General features: G+C 40.7%; 1 protein-coding gene across 1 annotated transcript in view; it reads left to right on the plus strand.

Annotated features, from left to right (window-relative positions):
* Positions 1-19,064, plus strand: part of sntb2 (syntrophin, beta 2) — a 30,404-nt gene extending 11,340 nt beyond the window's left edge. Inside the window, exons 2-7 of the mRNA XM_031285411.2 lie at positions 6,283-6,502; positions 7,294-7,504; positions 10,768-10,910; positions 12,009-12,205; positions 14,143-14,333; positions 16,221-19,064. Coding sequence (XP_031141271.1) covers positions 6,283-6,502; positions 7,294-7,504; positions 10,768-10,910; positions 12,009-12,205; positions 14,143-14,333; positions 16,221-16,313 — 1,055 coding nt within the window. The 3' untranslated portion in view covers positions 16,314-19,064. The remainder of the gene's footprint in view (positions 1-6,282; positions 6,503-7,293; positions 7,505-10,767; positions 10,911-12,008; positions 12,206-14,142; positions 14,334-16,220) is intronic.
* Positions 19,065-20,335: the final 1,271 nt, after the last annotated feature.

Raw genomic sequence — 20,335 nt, forward strand, 5'->3', positions numbered from 1 at the left:
TTCTGAAAGCTAACCAACACTTCATATGAAGTTTGTCAGTGCTTACTCATAATGATGATAACCTGCTGATAAACCAGTGCTTTCATGTGAAAAATCACCATTGTGAAACTCCCTGCCGGTGTCGGGAAATGAATTGTTCCCATATCTTCTTTTCGTGTCCTGCTAATTAAAAGGCTTGTTCAGTAAAACATTAACACCTATGCACATATACTACAGTATTAGGTCCTTCTGTATGTTTCTCAGATCAGACTGGCTGAAGTTAAAGTAGCCAACGATCAATTGGGATTGACATTAAATAGAAAGCTGCAGAGAGTGTAGGGCAGGGGTCTCCAACCTTTCTTAATCTAAGGGCTACTTTAAAAAAACAAAGTGGCCAAGAGCTACTTGCATCACATTGCTTACATTTATTTACATAACACACACACATAAGCTGAATGAAGCTACTGTTTGTACTCATATGAAATTGCAATATCCAAAGCTTATGAAAAATCTTCACTTCACATCAGGGTTCATGACTATTTTACACTTCTTTTAGCCCACATAGTTAGCTACATTACTGAAAATATTTCCATCAGGGTCCAAGAAAACATTACCACTTTACACTATGGCCCACAAAGTTAGCTACCTCATTTTTAATATTGTGGTAGTTTTGTGTCTCAGTTTGTCAACCAATTGGCGAGTTACTGGAAACTTGCTCGCGAGCTACTTGTTGTAGACCACTGGTGTAGGGGATACAGCATGTATGTGTTTTTGTCTTAACAAGTATAACTTGTGCAGATTGTAGGGTAAAATGATTGAGCTGATGACCTCAATCTCAACAAGAGGCGGGCGTTGTTTCTAGAGATGTTCCAACCGGAGCAATCCCGGAAGTGGAACGTCGTGGATATAGACTAAACCTTTAGTAAAACATGAACAAATACATACAGAGAATAAATGCCATAGAACAATCTTTTATTATCTAGTTTGACAGTCAGTCATAACTGGAAAAAACATAACAAAACAGCTTTTTTTAGGGCTTAATTGCATGCTACCGGATCGGTGCAAAGACTTGCGTAATCGCTGATCCTGATACCATTATTTTAGGCGGTATTGGAGCTAACATATTCAAAAGGCCACACTGGCCTGCCAACATACTACTAGACACCACTCTGTCCTACAAAGCCAACGATTCCCTCAGAGCGTCATCTAAATTCCAAAACTTTCTTTTAAAACTAAACTACAAAACTATATTAATACAATATAAGAGTATATGTAACTCTGTGGTGCAGAGACTTATTTGTCTCCCTTTATTTTATGTGCCAACTTAAGGTTTTGGGAATTAGTATTCGATTTCAACTTCGACATTTGCTATGATTGATTATTCCTTCATTCCCTGTCAACTACATCCCATTTTTTCTATAGTGTGGTCTCAGTCATTAAAGTAGTGACAGTATTATTAATAGGAGGATTATAACTACCATTGCTAATAACTGTAGAACTGCTAAGAGATGACTGGAACGCTGATAACTGCTGTACAGAGATGCTCAGTGAGCTGTTGGTTTGGTATTTGAAGATATAAACATGTACAACCACAGAGAGCCCTGGGTCTGCTCTGCGGACGGAAAATATCTCAGCTGAACATCTCTGCAGCAAATCTGATTATTAGGCTGAAAGTAGGGCCTTGCAGCAGAGACATCCACTTCCATATGACCCTCAGACATAAACATGGGCATTCAGGAATGCTCTCACACTCACTTACTTACTCCAAACCACTTACATTTGCAGAAGTGATCCCAGACCTTGTTGGTATGGGTGCTGTGGTTATGAGGACCAGTCAAATCAGGCTTCAATTTCTTGGCTTGATGCCTTAGCATTACCACTAGCCCCGCCCTTCAATCTGAGTCATACATACGTAATGGACACACAAGCTGCAGAGACTCAAGCATTGTGCAGCTCTCCCTGCTTCTCTGGCTCAGTCATCTCATCTATGTATCTCTTGCTGAGATCATTTTCGAATCATAAATAAGCACATTGTTGTAGACTTATCTTTCTGTAGCTCTCATGCACACATACTCCCACACACCTTCACAAGCCTAATATCTCAGTCTACATTCAAGAATGACCTCACCTCCTGAGATTCTGGTCTCAGGTTTCATACAGAGCCGAAGGACCCAATGGTCCAACACACACACACACACACACACACACACACACACACACACACACACACACACACACACACACACACACACATACCCAGGTCCCAGACACTCCGTTTTTGTCTCTTTCATTTCTCATATTCACACTAGAGCTGCAACAATCGATTAGTTGATGGATAGAAGAAAAAATCGCCAACTGTTTTGATAATTGATTAATCGTTAAGTCTTTTCTCATGCAAAGATGGCCAAAAATGCTGTTTTCACCTCACAAATGTGGAGATTTCTTGCTCTTTTTTGTTTGATATAATATTTAACCCAGGGTTTCCGCTGGGTCTTAAAAAGTCTAAAGTTTCAAGATCAAAATTTTAGGCCTTAAAAAGTCTCAAATTTGCTAAAGTTTTTATTATCTAGGTCTTAACTAATTTGAAACAGGTCTTAATTTTCCTACGTCCATGTAACGCCACCTCTAATGCTCATTGAAAAGCTCCCTGAGCGCTTTAGTTTGTTTTGTTTTTTAATTCTGTGTTGTAGTTCTTTCTTTCTTTATTCCAAATATAATGCAACTTATATTGCAGCCATTCTGCTTTTGTGATATTGCCGCGAGTCTCTTTGGGACTGTACCATAGACATAATAACAGATTTTAGTCTTCAGCTATGGGGAGTGAAAGTTTAGCGATATAACTTGAATAACTTAGTTCAGGGCTTGATTAGTCTATATCGACAACGTTTCATTTCCAGGATTGCTCCGGTGCCGCCTGAAATCCACCGGATGTCCCTCATTTTGACCAGATGTCCGTCCCCTTCCTCTTTCTTTGTGTTGGCGTTCTAACCTCTGGTGGATTTGTGAGGACTATGGTTAACTGCTCCTCAGATCTCTGCAGGGTAAATCCAGACAGCTAGCTAGACTATCTGTCCAATCTGAGCTTTCTGTTGCACGACTAAAACTACTTTTGAACGTACACATGTTCCACCAAAACAAGTTCCTTCTTGAGACTATTTAGCAGAGGCACCGTCATTGTGTCCGACGCTTAATGCTGCCCAAGACGATTGTGATTGGTTTAAAGAAATGCCAATAAACCAGAGCACATTGTTCTCATATCCAGGAATGCTATGTGGACTAGCGTGAGACTAGGGCTTAGTTGAAGCCAGTTGCTTTTGATGTCGTTATATAGGTCTTAAATGTTATTCATAATGGTCTTAAATAGTCTTAAAGGCACACTATGTAACTTTTCCCTCTTCGGTCCCCCTACAGGTTGCCTCATTGGAACTACAGCCGTGTTCCAATGAGACAACCTGTAGGGGGACCGAAGAGGGAAAAGTTACATAGTATACCTTTAAATTTGACTTGACCTGCAGGGACCCTGTAAACCACATATCTTTGGGTTTTGGACTGACAAAACAAGACATAGGACATCAACATTTTCTGACATTTAATGGACCAAATGATGATGATGTAATAGAGAATTAAAGTAATCGTTACTTGCAGCCCTAATTTGCACTCACACTTATTGTGCATGTGCACACAAGTAAACTATAAGGTCATGCATTGGAGGAAACACTGAGGAGATAAAATGGGCATATGCAAAGGAGGATAAAAGAGTGCAAGAGAAAGTGACGGCATGTGACTGTGTGCCAGGAGGGGGCGGGAGGTGTACAAGGCAGCAGGACCAAATTTGGAAAGTGAATCCATCACATCGGAGCAAAAGCCATTGTTTTACAAACAGCGGACCTGCCAAGCTCACAGCTGGACGGCCAAGTTAACTCTTATTTTTCTAAGATAATTTCACACAGGGGACCACTATGTCCTTTTAAGACATGCTGGAAGATAGCAGGAACTGTTTACATTCCAAGTTCTTGGCCAGAATGTGATCAGTGTCCTTTCCATTTGAATTATTTACCGTATGAATAATTAGGTATGATTAAACTTTAGGTTGGACAAACACAGGACAGGACACAATCTATTTTCCATCCCACATGAATTTACTAGCTGATTGTTGACAGAATCAAACCACAGCATCCTCCAACTATGTTTAAAAAGTCTAACCCTAACAGGGCCCCAAAGTGTTTGTAAAAGCAGATTAAATGCTTACTTCTTTCAGAGAACTTTCAGAGTGTTTCCTTATGGCCTGGTTTATAGCTGGCTGCACCATATATTCTGAGTTACTGGGTGTTATTGGGTGGAATCCCACAGATGGTCAAACTATCAACACACTATTTCCTCGAGATCTGTAGATATTCAACAGCTGTCCCCAGCAAACTGCTGTGTTTATTCTATTGTGATAAGAAGTAGAGTATCTGTGGATCTCACATATTTGTAAAAGATTTTGCTTAATTTGGCCAATTAAGATTATTGTTGTACCTAGGACAACTTTAGGGGAATTATTTGTTGGCCCTTGTTTGTTTCTCTATGTGAAGACATAGCATGGAATAGATTATGGAGCATTTGATGCTACATTTGAAAGAGACATTGAAGCTGTGATTCAGTTAATGCTTATTATAAACCTGCTGCACTGCCATTCTTTTGCAGCTTTACAAAAGTTCAAATTATAATATATTGGGTTGAACATTTAGCTGGTTCCAATTTAAAGCTGCAACTACTAGTTATGTTCATGAACAATCAATCATTTGCTGTATACAATGGTATATAAAAACTGAAAAGAGTCTTAAAGGGTAACTTTGGTATTTTTCCTTAGACACCAATGCTTGGGAAAAATAGGGTCCAGGTTGAAAAATACCGAAATTACACTTTAACCATTGTGTGTTTTATTCCTGTCAACCATGCAACTTTTTGTTTTTCTAGGTCAAAATTTAAAATTAAAACTTTTTTCAACTTTTGTCACTTTTTTCAGATTTTTTGGGATAGTTTTGTTATTTCCCCCCCACATTTGTGAAGCTTTTTCTGACATTTTTTCACTTTTTTCAACGTTCTTTTATCCATTCTTTACACACACACACACACACACACACACACACACACACACATATATATATATATATAAATTGAATAAAACACCCAAATTAGTGAACCCAAAGTAGTGAATTGGTCATTTATTTTACTTGTGAAGAGCGTTGTGTGGAACCATCCACGTTATTTCTTTCTATATTTTTTTGACCTGAAGGACAACAGGAGGGTTAGGTTCAAGAAACAGTCTAAAACACAAATATATTCAATCATTTACAATGATATAAAGCAGGGAAAAGAAACAAATCTCCACATTTGATAATCTGCAACTAGAGAATGTTAGGTGATAAATGGGGCGCCTGGATAGCTCGCCTTGTGGAGCGTGCGCCCCATGAACGGAGGCTCAGTCCTCGCCGCAGCGGCCGCGGGTCCAATTCCGACCTGCGGCCCTTTGCTGCATGTCATTTCATGTCTTCAGCTGTCCTATAAAATAAAAGCCTAAAAATGCCCAAAAAAAATTATCTTTAAAAAAAAAAAGAAACGTTACACCAAGTGGGGTTCAGCATATGGGTATGACAGCCAGACTTTGTATTTTAAAGCTATTGTAATCAATATTTTTGTAATAACAATAGTTTAAAGGACTTTGTGTAATGTAAAAGGAGTCACAGTGTAGAACTCACAGAATGGGATGAGGAATGTAATGGTATAGCTAGGGATGTCCCGATCAGGTTTTTTTGCCCTCGAGTCCGAGTCCGAGTCATTTGATTTTGAGTATCTACCGATACCGAGTCCCGATCCGATACTTCTATAATAATTCAACTTTATAATACCTCCAGACCGCAGACATACTCGCGCTTTCCGCTTCAAGCTGCTTCCGTGTTCTACTTTGCCGGCATTTAACCAATAGCGTCTCTGCAACAAAGTGATGTCACGCACGCGTTGCTGTTTCTGTGTGGAGTCAAAAGGGTCTAACTCTGTGCCACCGCATAACTGTAGATGTGTTAAAAAATAATGAGAATATATATACATATATATCCGAGTCCTGATCGGGAGGTAACGTCCGATTCCGATCGAGTCTGAAACCATGTGATCGGGCCCGATTTCTGATCACGTGATCGGATCTGGACATCCCTAGGTATAACTATAGCGGCTAACCTGGGTGCAACTCAATCATGCCACCTTGTATTGGCCTGTAGTGGATGTCCATCAGTTGATATAATCCTCTTCTGTGTTCCTCCACAGTGAAGTACATCCGTGAGGTTTCTCCACTCTTCAAGAAGCCATCCCTGGTGGCTGACCTACCGTGGGACGGCGTCCGCCCACAGTCGCCCAGCTACAGCGGCAGCGAGGACTCCGGCTCGCCCAAACACAGCAGCTCCTCCTCCTCCAAAGACAGAAAAGTCATAAGTCTGAAGATGTGTTTCATCAGCAGGAACCTCACCATGCCAGATTTGGAGAACAGGTATGATAATACCTGAATAGGGCTGCAACTAACGATTAATCTGCTCATCATTTTCTCGATTAATCGTTATATACATAATAATAATATATACATAAAATGTCAGAAAATAGTGAAAAATTTCCATCCCAGTCAGTGTGTTTACATGCTAATTTGCAGTCCTTGTCCCTGGTCGGCTTTTACAAAATCAACAACAAAACAAGATCATAGAAAATACAGAAAGAAAAAATGAATAAAATAAAATTTAGATAAAAATTGTGTTGCTAAGGGACACCATTAGTGTTCACATCTCTGTTGTTGTTTAACCCTCTGAGGTCTTTTTTCTGCATATCTTCTTAAATTTAACTTTTAAGGGTATTTGTATATATCTGATCCCCGTGTGTTTCATATCAAATTGTTCAGAACAAACTCAGCTTTCAGTCCAGTGAGAGCCACATTTTTTCTAGAACAATGTCTAAAGAGATAATTTGGTGCTAAAGCTGAAGCGTTGATGTTGTCTTTTTGAAATTCCTCAAATCACTTGAAAACAAACCTTAACTCATGATGTGTTGTACGAGTTGTTTCGGTGATGATGAGTTTACCAAAGTCTTAGGTTATATATGATTAAAATAGTAAATAAATGTCTGAAATGAAATTCTGTAATATCGCTTTTTGAGTAGGAGTTTTGTCAAACGTCGTTTTGGACGTGCCAGTGCGTCCTTCGTCCTCAGAGGGTTAAGCCATAATTTGGCTTTTGTGTTAAAATGGCCAGCCCATTCAAACACTTAAAAATACATTTGCTTTGTCCCATTCAGACTTTTGGAGCTCCATTCCCCAGACGGCCAGCACACGGTGGTGCTGCGTTGTAAAGACGGCCCCAGCGCCAATTCCTGGTTCACTGCCGTCCACACCAACATTGCCGCTCTGCTGCCACACACCCTGGCTCACGTCAATGCTTACCTGGGGGCCTCGTCTTCGGCCTCCACACACCCCCATCTCAAACACATTAGCTGGTTGGCTGAACAGGTTTGTTTAATTTAGCAGCAACCTGCTGCATGCGTCTTATACAGCTGTTACCATGGTCTGGGGGGAATACTCTGTTCTGATTGGCTGCAGGTTGTCCATTTAAAAAAGTGATATAGGACACCTTCTAACGCCTGGTTCAAGGCTGGCAACAAAAGGGAGGTCACACACAGATATATCAGTCAAAAAGTAGTTTATTTAAACTAACTAGACATATTAACACAAACAGTGGAAGCAGGGGAAAACGGCTAAACTAGCTATGTTAAAAGTGAGGGAAGCCATTCACTGATACAGCCGAAACTAGGGTTCTAATAACTGCTTTTATTTTGGATGTGGTTACTGGTTGGCAAAATATCAATGTATCAAAATAAGGCTAACAAATGTGTTTATCTATTATTCTTTTTTGATTGAACAAAACATTCAGGTAGCAGGCTTTTTGGCATTTTGGCACTGATCTTGCTGTTCACCAGCTAAAGGAATAGTTTGACATTTTATACCCTTATACCCTTATTGGCTTTCTTGCTGAGCATTAGACAACAAGATCAATAGCTCATGTCATTCCTGGATAGGAGAAAAAGATGCTCTGTTTTTTTTTGCATTTCTTTAAACCAATCACAATCGTCTTGAGCAGCGCTAAGCTTCGGTCGCAAAGACGGCAGATCTGCAAAATGGACTCAGGAATGAACTTGTTTTGGTGAAAGATTCGCACCCTGCAAAAAAAAAAAAAGGCCACATAAAATAATTAATAAAGTCAACTGCATGTAAGTGCAATACAGTAACGTGAACTATATACATTAGCTGGATGCATAGTTAAACGTAATTTGCTCTTACCAGTGTATCGCCGTGTGTAGTTTTTCCATAGCAAATCCCCGCCCACAATAGGGCCCAAAATGTCCCAGTTTGATAGTGAATGCCGTAAACATATTCTTTGTAAATCTTTACAATCCTTCCCCGGATGAACCAAGCAGGCCTGCCTTGTTGCACTATGCAAAATTTCTTTAAAACTTGCCATTTTCAGACTCTAGCTTGCTAGCTCCAAGGTTGTTTTTTTTTCCCAAAACAGTTTTGCAAGGCGAGGGACGCCTGATGTTCCCGCATGAAGTTTCGGCGATTATCAAGATCCAGACTAACAGCTGATTGGTGCTCGGGCAATAAAAATGTTTGGTTTAATTATGGTACCATGACATTTGTTTGATTTTAGGATTAAATACATATTAAAGTGCCCATATTATGAAAAAATCACTTTTTCTGGGATTTGGGGTGTTCTTTTGTGTCTCTGGTGCTTCCACACACATACAAACTTTGAAAAAAATCCATCCATGGTGTTTAGAGTGAGATACGGTTTCTGAATGTGTCCTGCCTTCAGTCTCTGGGTGAGCTGGTCAAAATCGGCACGGCTTGTGACGTCACAAGCCGAAACGAGCAGGCTAACCGCAACCATTAGCTCATAGCGTTAGCATGCTAATGCTAACGCTAGCATGCTAACGCTAGCATGCTACCTCGTTCTCAATAGCAAAGCACTGTTACAACACACACAAGTTCACCATAATCTACAAAAGAACTACTTCCATGTGCGCCCTCATTTAGAAGTCTCCCAGCTAATCCTGCCTTGTAACTGACCAAAGTTGTAGAAACAGCCTTTCTTTTACTGTCTATGGAGCTAGCTAGCTGACATGACCTACATCTGAGCTACTGCACTTATGCGAGTGCAATCAAAGATAGTACAGAAGAAGAAAAGAGGTAAAACAGAAGAAGAAAAGAGGTAAAACAGAGACCAGCTGAAAAGAGGATCTGCAGCAGTGAGAGAGAGCGCTGCAGTACAACAAAAATATGGTGTTTTTTGAAAATTAAACCATGTAAACCTATTCTGGTACAACCTTAAAATACAATATGAACCTGAAAATGAGCATAATATGGCTGCTTTAAGGAAATATTATATATTCTGGGACATTTTGCCAAGATATAATAGAATCACACTACACAGTATTTTTTATCAGCACATGCTTTGATAGTAGTGTGGGAATACAGTGGATTTTCAGGTGAGATAAATATATAGTTGAAACACATACTGCTCTCAAACGGAAATAGTATCAGTGTTTTTCCCGTTTAGTTTGCTACAGTACCTATTTCATTACTCCTAAATCACTGCACATACACAGACCTCAAACATATAAGCGTGCATTTCTGCTCTGCAGCAGCACACAGGAAGAGTATGTTTTCTTAAATTAGCTTTAGTTAACGTTCAACATGTCCATTGAAAAGGGCACCAGGGCTACTCTCAATGCACATCCTCTTACTCTGAATCATATCTTTATTACTTTGATAAAGTGATGAAGTGTTCATTCAAGGCCATGTTGAATGAATATGTCTGGTGGTGTTTATCTGGACCGGGCTCAGACAGGAAACACAAATGCAAGTTTCCGTTGCATTACACTATTTCCTGCAGAGCCCACCTACTCACACACCACAGTTGCACACACAAATACGCTGTGTGTTTTATTGTCATTGCTTTTCACTGTAACTCCACTAACACTCCAGTCCCTCAGCCATGACTCTCTCACACACACACACACACACACACACACACACACACACACACACACACACATACACACATACACCGCCCTTTACCACAATGCTATCAAAATTCACGCCAGACTGTCATGGTTAGCTACTTAAATCCTCTGTAGCTGTACACTGTCAAACTCCATCATCGTCCACGTACCGTGTAGTAGTTGGCACCTCACTAAACTATATCACTAGTTATCTTCCTCTTTCTTTGTGTTGGCGTTCTAACCTCTGGTGGATTTGTGAGGACTATGGTTAACTGCTCCTCAGATCTCTGCAGGGTAAATCCAGACAGCTAGCTAGACTATCTGTCCAATCTGAGTTTTCTGTTGCACGACTAAAACTACTTTTGAATGTACACATGTTCCACCAAAACAAGTTCCTTCCTGAGGTTATTTAGCAGAGGCACCATGGCTCCGTCCGGAGCTTAGCACCGCCCAAGACGATTGTGATTGGTTTAAAGAAATGCCAATAAACCAGAGCACGTTTTTCTCCCATCCAGGAATGCTGTGTGGACTAGCCAGACCCTCCTCCGCAGCGCTGTGGAGGAAGGTCTGGCAATGCGAGACAACAGTAAACCTAATGGTAGAATAACTGTAAATTTCTGAACGAAACATTAAGTTTGTATTTGTCATTTGGAGATTTTAGGTTGTGTTGAGGTATTAGTACTGACGTATCTTCCTGACTTCCTTGTTTAGGTCCAGCTGGAAGGTGGACGGCAGCAGTACAAGCCCGTGGTCATGGCACTGACGGAGAAGGACATCCTGCTGTTTGAATCGGTGCCGTGGAGCAGAGAGTCCTGGTCCATGCCTCTGCTCACACATCCGCTGCTCGCCACAAGGTAAAGACAACAGACAGCAGGGCAGTGCTGGAATGGAACTATGTACTTAAGTACAAATGTTGAGGTACTTTACTTGAGTCCTTTCTTTTCATGCCACTGTCTACTTCTACTCCGCTACATTTCAGAGAGAAATATTGTAGTTTTTACTCCACTACATTCATCTGACAGCTGTAGTTACTAGTTACTTTTGATTTGGTTTCTTTTTTCACTTTAAAAGTATGTTGATTGTTCGTTAAATAAAAAACTAAACTGAACTTTACATAGTAAGATTTTGAACACTTGTTAAAATGTATTTGGATGAGACATTTTTGCAAGGTTTCAGCAAATATTCAACAGCATATTAGCTGACTGTCAAAAAGAACCGTTTTAGCAGGCTTTCAGTTGAGTACTTTCAATCTACTGTCAACATATGTTCAACAAATACATTTAATGGTAAGTACCTGGAAGTTTACAGTGCTCATATTAAAATCAAAGTAAAATGTGCTAGGTCAGTGGCAACCTGTTTAGTGTTGGAGGAGGGTTTTTTTGAGGGGAAACTTCAGCAGGGAACCCCCACCAAGACCCAGTTCATCCTATTTAGGAAATGACACTAACCAGATCAGTCAATGCTGTGGTGCAGTCACTTCAGAGACTATGGGGTGTGTCCCAGGTCCTTAAATTTCATCAATGTTGTCTTGCCTTGCTTTCCTTCCCGGTGTCTTAGTCCGTTCCACCGAGGAAGCATGGGAGAGGTGCGAGGAAATCGTGCAAGGAGAGAGGATACGAGGAAATGTGTTTTTAGGGGGATGAGACCTTCTTTCCTCTGAAGCGTCACGTGAATTTGTCAGCTGCATGGGCGGAGTTAGCAACGGCTTTCAGCTTTCTGGAAGGCTGCTGTAGTGTATCCTCGATCGTAGCTCCTCAGAGATTTCTCCTCCATCCTCCATCCTCGCTCTTCAAGCGAGGTGCGAGGAGATATTAAATTAGAGACTTGGGATCCACCCTAGGAGGACCCCTCGCCAAATTAAATAAGAGGAGCTAAGCAATTTCATTCACCATTTTACAGAGTGGTCTTTGAGAATGTTAAATGTCTCTGTATTTTCACGTCTCTCCCTTCAGACTCGTTCATTCTGGCAGCACCCGGGGTTCTCCTGCCCAGGGTTCAGACCTGGTGTTTGCCACTCGGACGGGCACAGGGCGGGGAATTGAGTCCCATATCTTCCGAGTGGAGACCCACTGGGATCTGTCTTCATGGACGCGAGCCCTCGTGCAGGGGGCACACACTGCCGCTGAGCTCATCAAAGAAGTCTCTATTGGTGAGTGTGCGTGTATTTATTGTTACAATTTAAGGTCATCCCAAGTGTTGATTATTTGGTGCAATACAATACAACACCAGGATACAACCTTAAACAATACCACAGAGTGGATTGAGCATCCCGGGCATGAATGGCTTGTGTGCATGTTTGGATGAATGCATGTGTGCTTGTTTTAAACACTGTGTGTATGGTTTGTACAGTACACACAGGTTAGCAGCAGTGGTAGAGTAAGTAAGCAGGCCTTTAACCAGAGGGTGTTGGTTCAGAATGCTAACAAGTGAATGTTGAGTGGAAGTTTGTTTTCTAGAGAGAATATTTGTTCACAAACTAAACCCCATATAATGTTTTCTTCTCCCAGGTACGCACATATAAACTATTTGTATGTATATAGGCCTTTAAATGCCAGAGTACTTTGGCAAATGTGTCCGGAAGCTTCTGACAGCAACTGGCTCACTTACAGTGTGCAGCAGCTCACAGAGAGCAGCTCTGTGTAGGAAAAGCAGAAGTGGGAGCCAGCAGAGGGGAATGTTTCCACTTTGTGCAGAACAATAGTTGGCGGCCAGAACAGAACTGGAAAGCCTCAGCCGTTTCTTTTTTCTTCTTCCCTGTCCTTCTACAGTTGTGCAGGATCATTCAAGCCAGTCAGGTTACAGTAATACACATGGAAATGCTTTCGGATCAGTTTAGGCTGCAACAGGCAGGATTTTTATATAATATATCATTATTTTATTTATCAAATATTTTATTCTTATCATTCTACTGTGCTGATTTATCTTAATCCTTATCTTACTTTTATTTAATAACTTACTTCCGCCTCTATTGTTTCCTGGTTGCAAGTTTGGGTTTTGCTTGTTTTACGCTGGTTCATGGTAACATTTCCTCACCTGTGTGTGTGTGTGTGTGTGTGTGGGTGGGTGTGCTTGCGCGCGCGTGTGCGTGTGCGTGCGTGGCCTGGAGGGGGTGAAATTGTCTCTGTTTTTATAATGTGAAGCACTTTGTGTTGCATGACCTTTTTATGAAAAGGGCTATACAAATAAAGTACAAAAGTAAAAGTAAAAAAGGGTACAAGCGGCCGAAATGGGTTTCCTCAGGAGGGTGGCTGGCGTCTCCCTTAGAGATAGGGTGAGAAGCTCAGTCATCCGTGAGGAGCTCGGAGTAGAGCCGCTGCTCCTTCGCGTCGAAAGGAGCCAGTTGAGGTGGTTCGGGCATCTGGTAAGGATGCCCCCTGGGCGCCTCCCTAGGGAGGTGTTCCAGACACCTCCAGCTGGGAGGAGGCCTCGGGGAAGACCCAGGACTAGGTGGAGGGACTATATCTCCAACCTGGCCTGGGAACGCCTCGGGATCCTTCAGTCGGAGCTGGTTAATGTGGCTCGGGAAAGGGAAGTTTGGGGTCCCCTGCTGGAGCTGCTACCCCCGCGACCCGAGACCGGATAAGCAGATGAAGATGGATGGATGGATGGATGGATGGATGGCTATACAAATAAAGTTTGATTGATTGATTTATTGATTGATGAAAAAAATAATCTTATCTTTGGGCTGCAGCAAAGAGGAACATCCCATCCAGGTTTGATTCAGATGCTGTAGATTAACTTTGAGTGAGCTATTATTCAGGTGACAGTTAGTGTCACTGCTGGGAAGGACGTTAACATACTGTACCTTTCAGATGTTGAGAGGAAGAAATGTAGTCTGCTGTCAACACATGATATGACTTCACGGTTATTTAAGTTTGTCATTTGCCGATATGTATACGTGCAGTACACATATTACTCATCCTCCGCACACACTTGCACTCACCCACTGGGGCATTACTCACCCGTGCTCACCCGCACACCTGCTATTCTTAAGCTTCTCTCTCTCTCTCTCTCTCTCTCTCTCTCTCTCTCTCTCTCTCTCTCTCTCTCTCTCTCTCTCTCTCTCTCTCTCTCTCTCTCTTCCAGGTTGCACGTTGAACAGACAGGATGTTCGGCTGACGCTGCACTATGAGAAGGGCTTCACTGTGACGAGGGAGCCGGCAGATCCAGCCGGGGGCGCCGTGCTGTACAGATACCCCTACGAGAAGCTCAAAATGTCCGCCGACGATGGAATACGCAACCTCTACCTTGACTTTGGAGGTCCGGAAGGAGAAATGGTAAGTTAAGACAATAGAATCAAAGAAATATTGTTACTGTATATTTGATGCTATCACATGAATTTTTGAACCATTTCATACTCCTGCCAGAGAGCACTTGGATTAGTTTGGTATGTGACACAAAGTCATTGTAACTCTCCCTAATTACTCATTTATCAATCAATTATTTTGATAAATCATTTAGTCTAAAAAATAATTGAATGTCGACTTTTTAAGTCATTATAGGATCTTATTCTAGCAGATTATTCTAATGGTTTTTGTTTGTACGTAGAAAACAAAGTTATAGTGAAAATAGGAAGAAAAAAATCTTTGATAATATCACTGGGGGGCACAAAAGTAACCATTTAGAAATGGGAACACTTTGACAGACACACACACAGACACACACACACACACACACACACACACACACACACACACACACACACACTTGACATCACTTGTTTTTAGCCGCATAACACACCTGAATCTCTGACAAACTGTTGGCGGTCAACTTGCATTGTGGGTGTAGGCACCAGATTATGACAAGGAAGAAGAAAGCGTGGAATATAAAAGATGATTATGGTATGAAACCTATACATTAGGGCTGCACAATATATCGTTTTGTTATCGTCATCGCGGTATCAACTGGCGCAATAAACTCATCGCGAAAGACACTTTTGTGTTAGTTGAAATAAAATATGAGTAGAAAACTGCGCTTTAATATATAATGGTTGTTCTTTTTTCAATGATGCCTTTTATATTCAAATTAATGTTCAATGTGTTCAATAAAAGCATGTTGGAAATGATTTCCTTTCATTTGTTTTAAATTCAACAAGCAGTTTGTTGTATTTTAGCAGAACACTGAAAGTAGCAGAACTGAGTACATTCTGCATCTGTTATTGCGATATTCAACAACGTTATTGCATAGCGCATATTTTCCTCATATCTTGCAGCCCTACTATATATATTATATTATATATGCTTTTATCAGACTGAAGTAACGTTGCCTTGTACTTTGAGGGTAAGGCAACGTCACTGACTTGGTTTGTTTTTGGTCTAGAGCAGAGATCTTCAACAGGGGGTCCGGGGCCCCTAAGGGGTCTTCAGAGTTATTGCAGAGGGGCCTCCAAATTATTGTAAATGTTTTAAAAGTTTTTTCAGTACAGAAGAGGGGGATAAGTAGGTCAGAAGTTGCAAAGAAACTCCCGCATGCTAACTCGCAAAAAATAAATTTAATAGTAGGCAATGTTACTAGACCTTCATCTAGCGTATGGATGAAGGGAGTTCCTTTGTTACTTTTGAAAGTTTTTTCCGAAAATTAAAATGTCTTAACATGAATCCAACATATTATGAGCAAATATAAATCAGCCGATTTGTTAAAAAACACATTGATGATAGGCTTACTGGCCAATACTGTAGGTTAGTTATCCACAGATACAGGTCATCCTAAAGATTCACTGTGCCACATGTATGTTTAATATTAAAACATGATTTATGAAATCATACCAACAACTTTTTTATTATAGCTTAGTTTTCTTTGGTATGTATAAAGGCTTTAGGCTTTTATTGTAAGCCCAGTTTAATATGCAACTTAATTTTATAAAATATCTGCTCTGTCTCTCTCTAGATAAGGGGTCCTTGGCTATAAAAAGCGTTAAAGCCCCCTGTCTAGAGGACAGAATTACTCAATTTTTAGATTGGAACCAGAACAATTGATAGTATAATAAAGTGGCTGTACATATAATTTACTAACTAAAACTGAATGTAGTGTTGTGATTTGAGCTAAAATACCGCGGCTGTAGTTCCAATGAGACAACCTGTAGGGAGACCGAAGAGGGAAAAGTTACAAAGTATGCCTTTAAAACTACGTTTTACCCTCCCTCACTTCCTCCCTCTGTCCTCCAGGTGTTTGACCTCCACTCGGGTCCAAAGCCAGTGGTGTTTGTCCTCCACTCCTTCCTGTCGGCCAAGCTCACCCGTATGGGCCTGCTGACGTGAAACCACCAACAGCAGCAGCGTGGACGAGAGGACGGGCCCAGGCACAGCGAGGAGCGGGAAAGACGCTCCCAAAGTTCTGATACTGGGAGTTGATCTTTTCTTTTCTTTTTTCTCTCCAATTTCTCCATTCACAGCTGAAGCTGCAGGGAAGATTTAACCCGCGAGTCGTATTTCCGATTGTCTGAAATTTGTGCCTTCTCTTCCGACTTTCTCCTCGGCCTCTCGCAATCATTTGTATTGCAAGGTCAGGTAAAAAGGAAGTGGCACTTTGCTTGAAGTCATGCTGTGTTAAGAGACAAAAAGCTATTAACAATCTCATAACATTCTAAATGTCACTATGATTATCTGATATGATGTAAAAAGATGCTAAGATGCTGTGATGTGCTTATGAGATTCCATTACCAGTGCACTTCAAGCAAAGTGTTACTAAAATATATTAAGGAAAGGAAGGATTTTTAGACAATTAATACACAGCTAAGCACAGATTGGTTAATGTTACCCGTTTTTACTCTATGCCTATCATTCCATGACAGCCTTCCAATCTGCTTTGGGCTCTTTTTATATTTGTTTGTCTTTATAAAGACATGTGAGTGAAAGACGCTGTTTTAAAAATCAGAATGCAGTTAACTGAGCAGAGATGTGTGTGTGTGTGTGTGTGTGTGTGTGTGTGTGTGTGTGTGTGTGTGTGTGTGTGTGTGTGTGTGTGTGTGTGTGTGTGTGTGTGTGTGTGTGTGTGTGTGTGTGTGTGTGTGTGTGTGTGTGTTAGTCTCTCTAAACTACATGCTTCTGTTGGCTTGATAGTGTGCCTGCTGTCTGATATTAATCTTTTTAGCACATTATCCCAAACTACTGTTGTAATCAGGAGTGCCAACTGTGCCTTTTTACATGTAGTCGAAGACACTCTTTGTAATGTTTCCTTTTTTATTTTTATTTCACACAACGAGAGAATTTGAAGCTTTCGACAAGTGCAAGCAATAGTATTACTCTTATAGTGTAAACCGTGTTACTTTGTTTTGTATAAGTGTGTATCTTATGACAGCATAACTTCCTGACATTGAACTCTGTATCAGACGATGATATATGACATGACCATGTGTTACCTCCCCTCCTTGACCTACACTACCACGTCGTCTCCGTCTCACTGGCGCTATCATCTCATTTCCCTTTGCTTGAGATTACCAGTCTCTTGTTACCGTTCCTCCAGCAGCATTTCTCTGGCTAAGGATTGTTTAACAGGCTTGTTTCAAGGTGGGCCGCCACATGACAGAAGTACCATTGTATTTTAATAATCTGAACTGTAATGGTCGAATACGTCTCACCTCCTATGAACCCCCACAGTAGAGAGGTTACTATACACTTTGTGTCCTCCAGCTTCTGCAGGGCTAAAGAAATGCTTAGTCGACTAACACTTGCATGATTTTGTCGACTAATCGATTAGTTGATTTTATCGAGTGTGCTTTGAGTGGTCGTTAAGACTAGAAAAAGCGCAGTATATAACAGTCCATTTACCATCTGTAAAAACTTAAGTTTCTCCACAAAGAATCATGCAAAAGCACCACTTTAAATATTGTGTTTAGCAGAGATGTGCTCATTAGGTTTCTTAGAAATAAGTCATTCAGCATGAAAAAGCACAACAAATGACTAATCTACTAAAGAAATCTTAGTCAGCTAAGACCAAAACAACTGATTAGTCGACTAATCGACACACACTCGACTAAGAGGGGGCAGCCCTATCGTATTGTGGTCTTTTCCCTCTTTTTTAGTCTCAGAAAGCCTATGAAAGTTTGAGAAAACAATTTACTCAAGGTCCACTGACTTGTTTTCTTTTGGAGCTTTCAGCTGCATGTCATGGTCTCAGATCTCCTTGATTGACTCCAGGCCGATGACCTTTGACCCCTCCCCAGTCCATGCCCGACTGCTGTTTCTATCGAACTTCTATGATGTACACTTAGAAATGCTCTAAAGTCGAGATCTTCAACAGGGGGAAAGGTTTTTTCATTACAGAAAAATACTTTGTACATCTATAATGTGTTCACGTTTCACCAAAACAAGTTCCTTCCCGAGACTATTTAGCAGAGACACCATGGCTCCGTCTGGTGCTTGGCTCCGCCCAAGACGATTCTGATTGGTTTAAAGAAATAACAATAAACCAGAGCACGTTTAACTCCCATCCTGGAATGCTGTGTGGACTAACCAGACCTTCCTCTGCAGCGCTGTGGAGGAAGGTCTGGCAAAACGAGACTAGTTCAGTGCCTGTGTTGAGACTTGACTCGTTAATTTCAGCGGGACTGTAATTAAAACATTTTCATAACCTCCAGTGGGTTCATGGTACATGTTGCTTATGCAACCCTTCCCGTCAGTAGAGCCTCTGTGTTCTTTTGGGCCTCAAACAATGTAGCATTGTGTCCACTGACCGTGCAACATAGGAGAACAAGATATCCCTTCTGTCTTCGGATCACCAGTCCCAATGACCATTATTCTGATGTCCTTGTGATGGTTTAACCCTCTCGTTGTCTTCATTTCACATTTAGCCCGTTTTCAAAGTTACTATGTGAGAAATATGGGTTTCTTTCAAGGAAATTGCCCAAAAATAACATAAAACTGCTTTGCGCCGGCCGTTCCGTTGATTTCCTGAGGGGGGCGGGGCGTTGGCGCCCAACTATGCCCTGTGCTACCCCTGGCGTCGCGCACCGCTCGGATTTGCTGCTTTGCGCTGTGCTCAAAGTTCAAATTATTTCAACTTTGACCTAGTTGCTGCTGACCTTTCGAAAGCTCAACCAATGAGATAGCAGCATTTTGTTACCTAGTGGTGTGCAGAGAGCAAATCACGTATCATGTGTAGGCGGCTTAAATGGTTCTGTACAATGCTCTTCGCAAGTAAAATGTATGATCAGTTCAATACTTTGGTTGAATTTATAGCATGAGAAAAGAAAATGAAAAGGTTTCAAAACAGCATCCTGACTAAACTTTGACATATACCAGTCTGTGATTATCCATCAACATATGTTCCTCTAATCTTAATTATTAGTCAAAATAATTAATCATTTTTAGCTTTTTTTAACTCACATTATGTAAAAATTCATATAAATGAGGTCTATTGACCATAAATTCCAAAAAATAAGTGTAAAACTAGTGGTAATAAGTTGGCGGTATAGTTAAAAAACGATCGCTGAAAAACGGGACAAAAACGTTTTCAAATTTGAGACGGGTGGACAACTCAAGGGTTAAACAACTTATTTTTGGGTTTTTTTGTGAATGTGAACATGTGTACCCTTATAGTTGCTAAAGCTATATAGCTCTTTTTTTCAGGCTATAGTTTTCTTTAAACATATTTTTATTGAGATTTTCATACTGCCTTTGAATATGAACATTTTAACCGTTGAAAGGAATACATTATCCCCCCCAGTCTGGCAAAAACAAATAAATAAGATCACAGCATTGCAGAAGTTACAGAAAGTTTCAAAAGAATCACAATATCGAAATCATGTCTTTAAAAAAAGTCTATGTAAGGACTCCACAACTGAGCAAAGTTCTTATCTTTCTTTTTTACAATATAGTCTCTCCAAAGCTAGACAGGCCATCAGTTCCTTTGTCCACAAGTCTTAGTAGTCAAAGTATTGTGTTCTAGGTCTTAAATAATTTGAAACAGGTCTTTATTTTTACGTCCATGCAACGCTACCTCTGATGCTCATTTTCTTTAATTCCGTGGTCTTGTAATTCTTTCTTTCGCTAATCCAAATATAACTTTGCTCTATTATAACTACAAATGAGACCAACATGCAACTTATATTGTGGCCAATCAGCTTTCGTGTTATTGGCGCGAGTCTCTTTCGGATCGTACCACAGACATACAACAGACTTTATTCTTTAACTTTGGGGAAGTGCAAGTTAGGTGATACTTGGCTTGAAAAAACTGAATTTAGGGCTCAGTTGATGTTGTGTTAAAGGTCTTAAATTTCATTCATAATGGTCTTAAAAAGTCTTAAATTTGACTTTGTGAAACCTGCAGAAACTCTGCTATA

Source organism: Sander lucioperca, chromosome 7, assembly GCF_008315115.2.
Source record: "Sander lucioperca isolate FBNREF2018 chromosome 7, SLUC_FBN_1.2, whole genome shotgun sequence".
NCBI lineage: Eukaryota > Metazoa > Chordata > Actinopteri > Perciformes > Percidae > Sander > Sander lucioperca.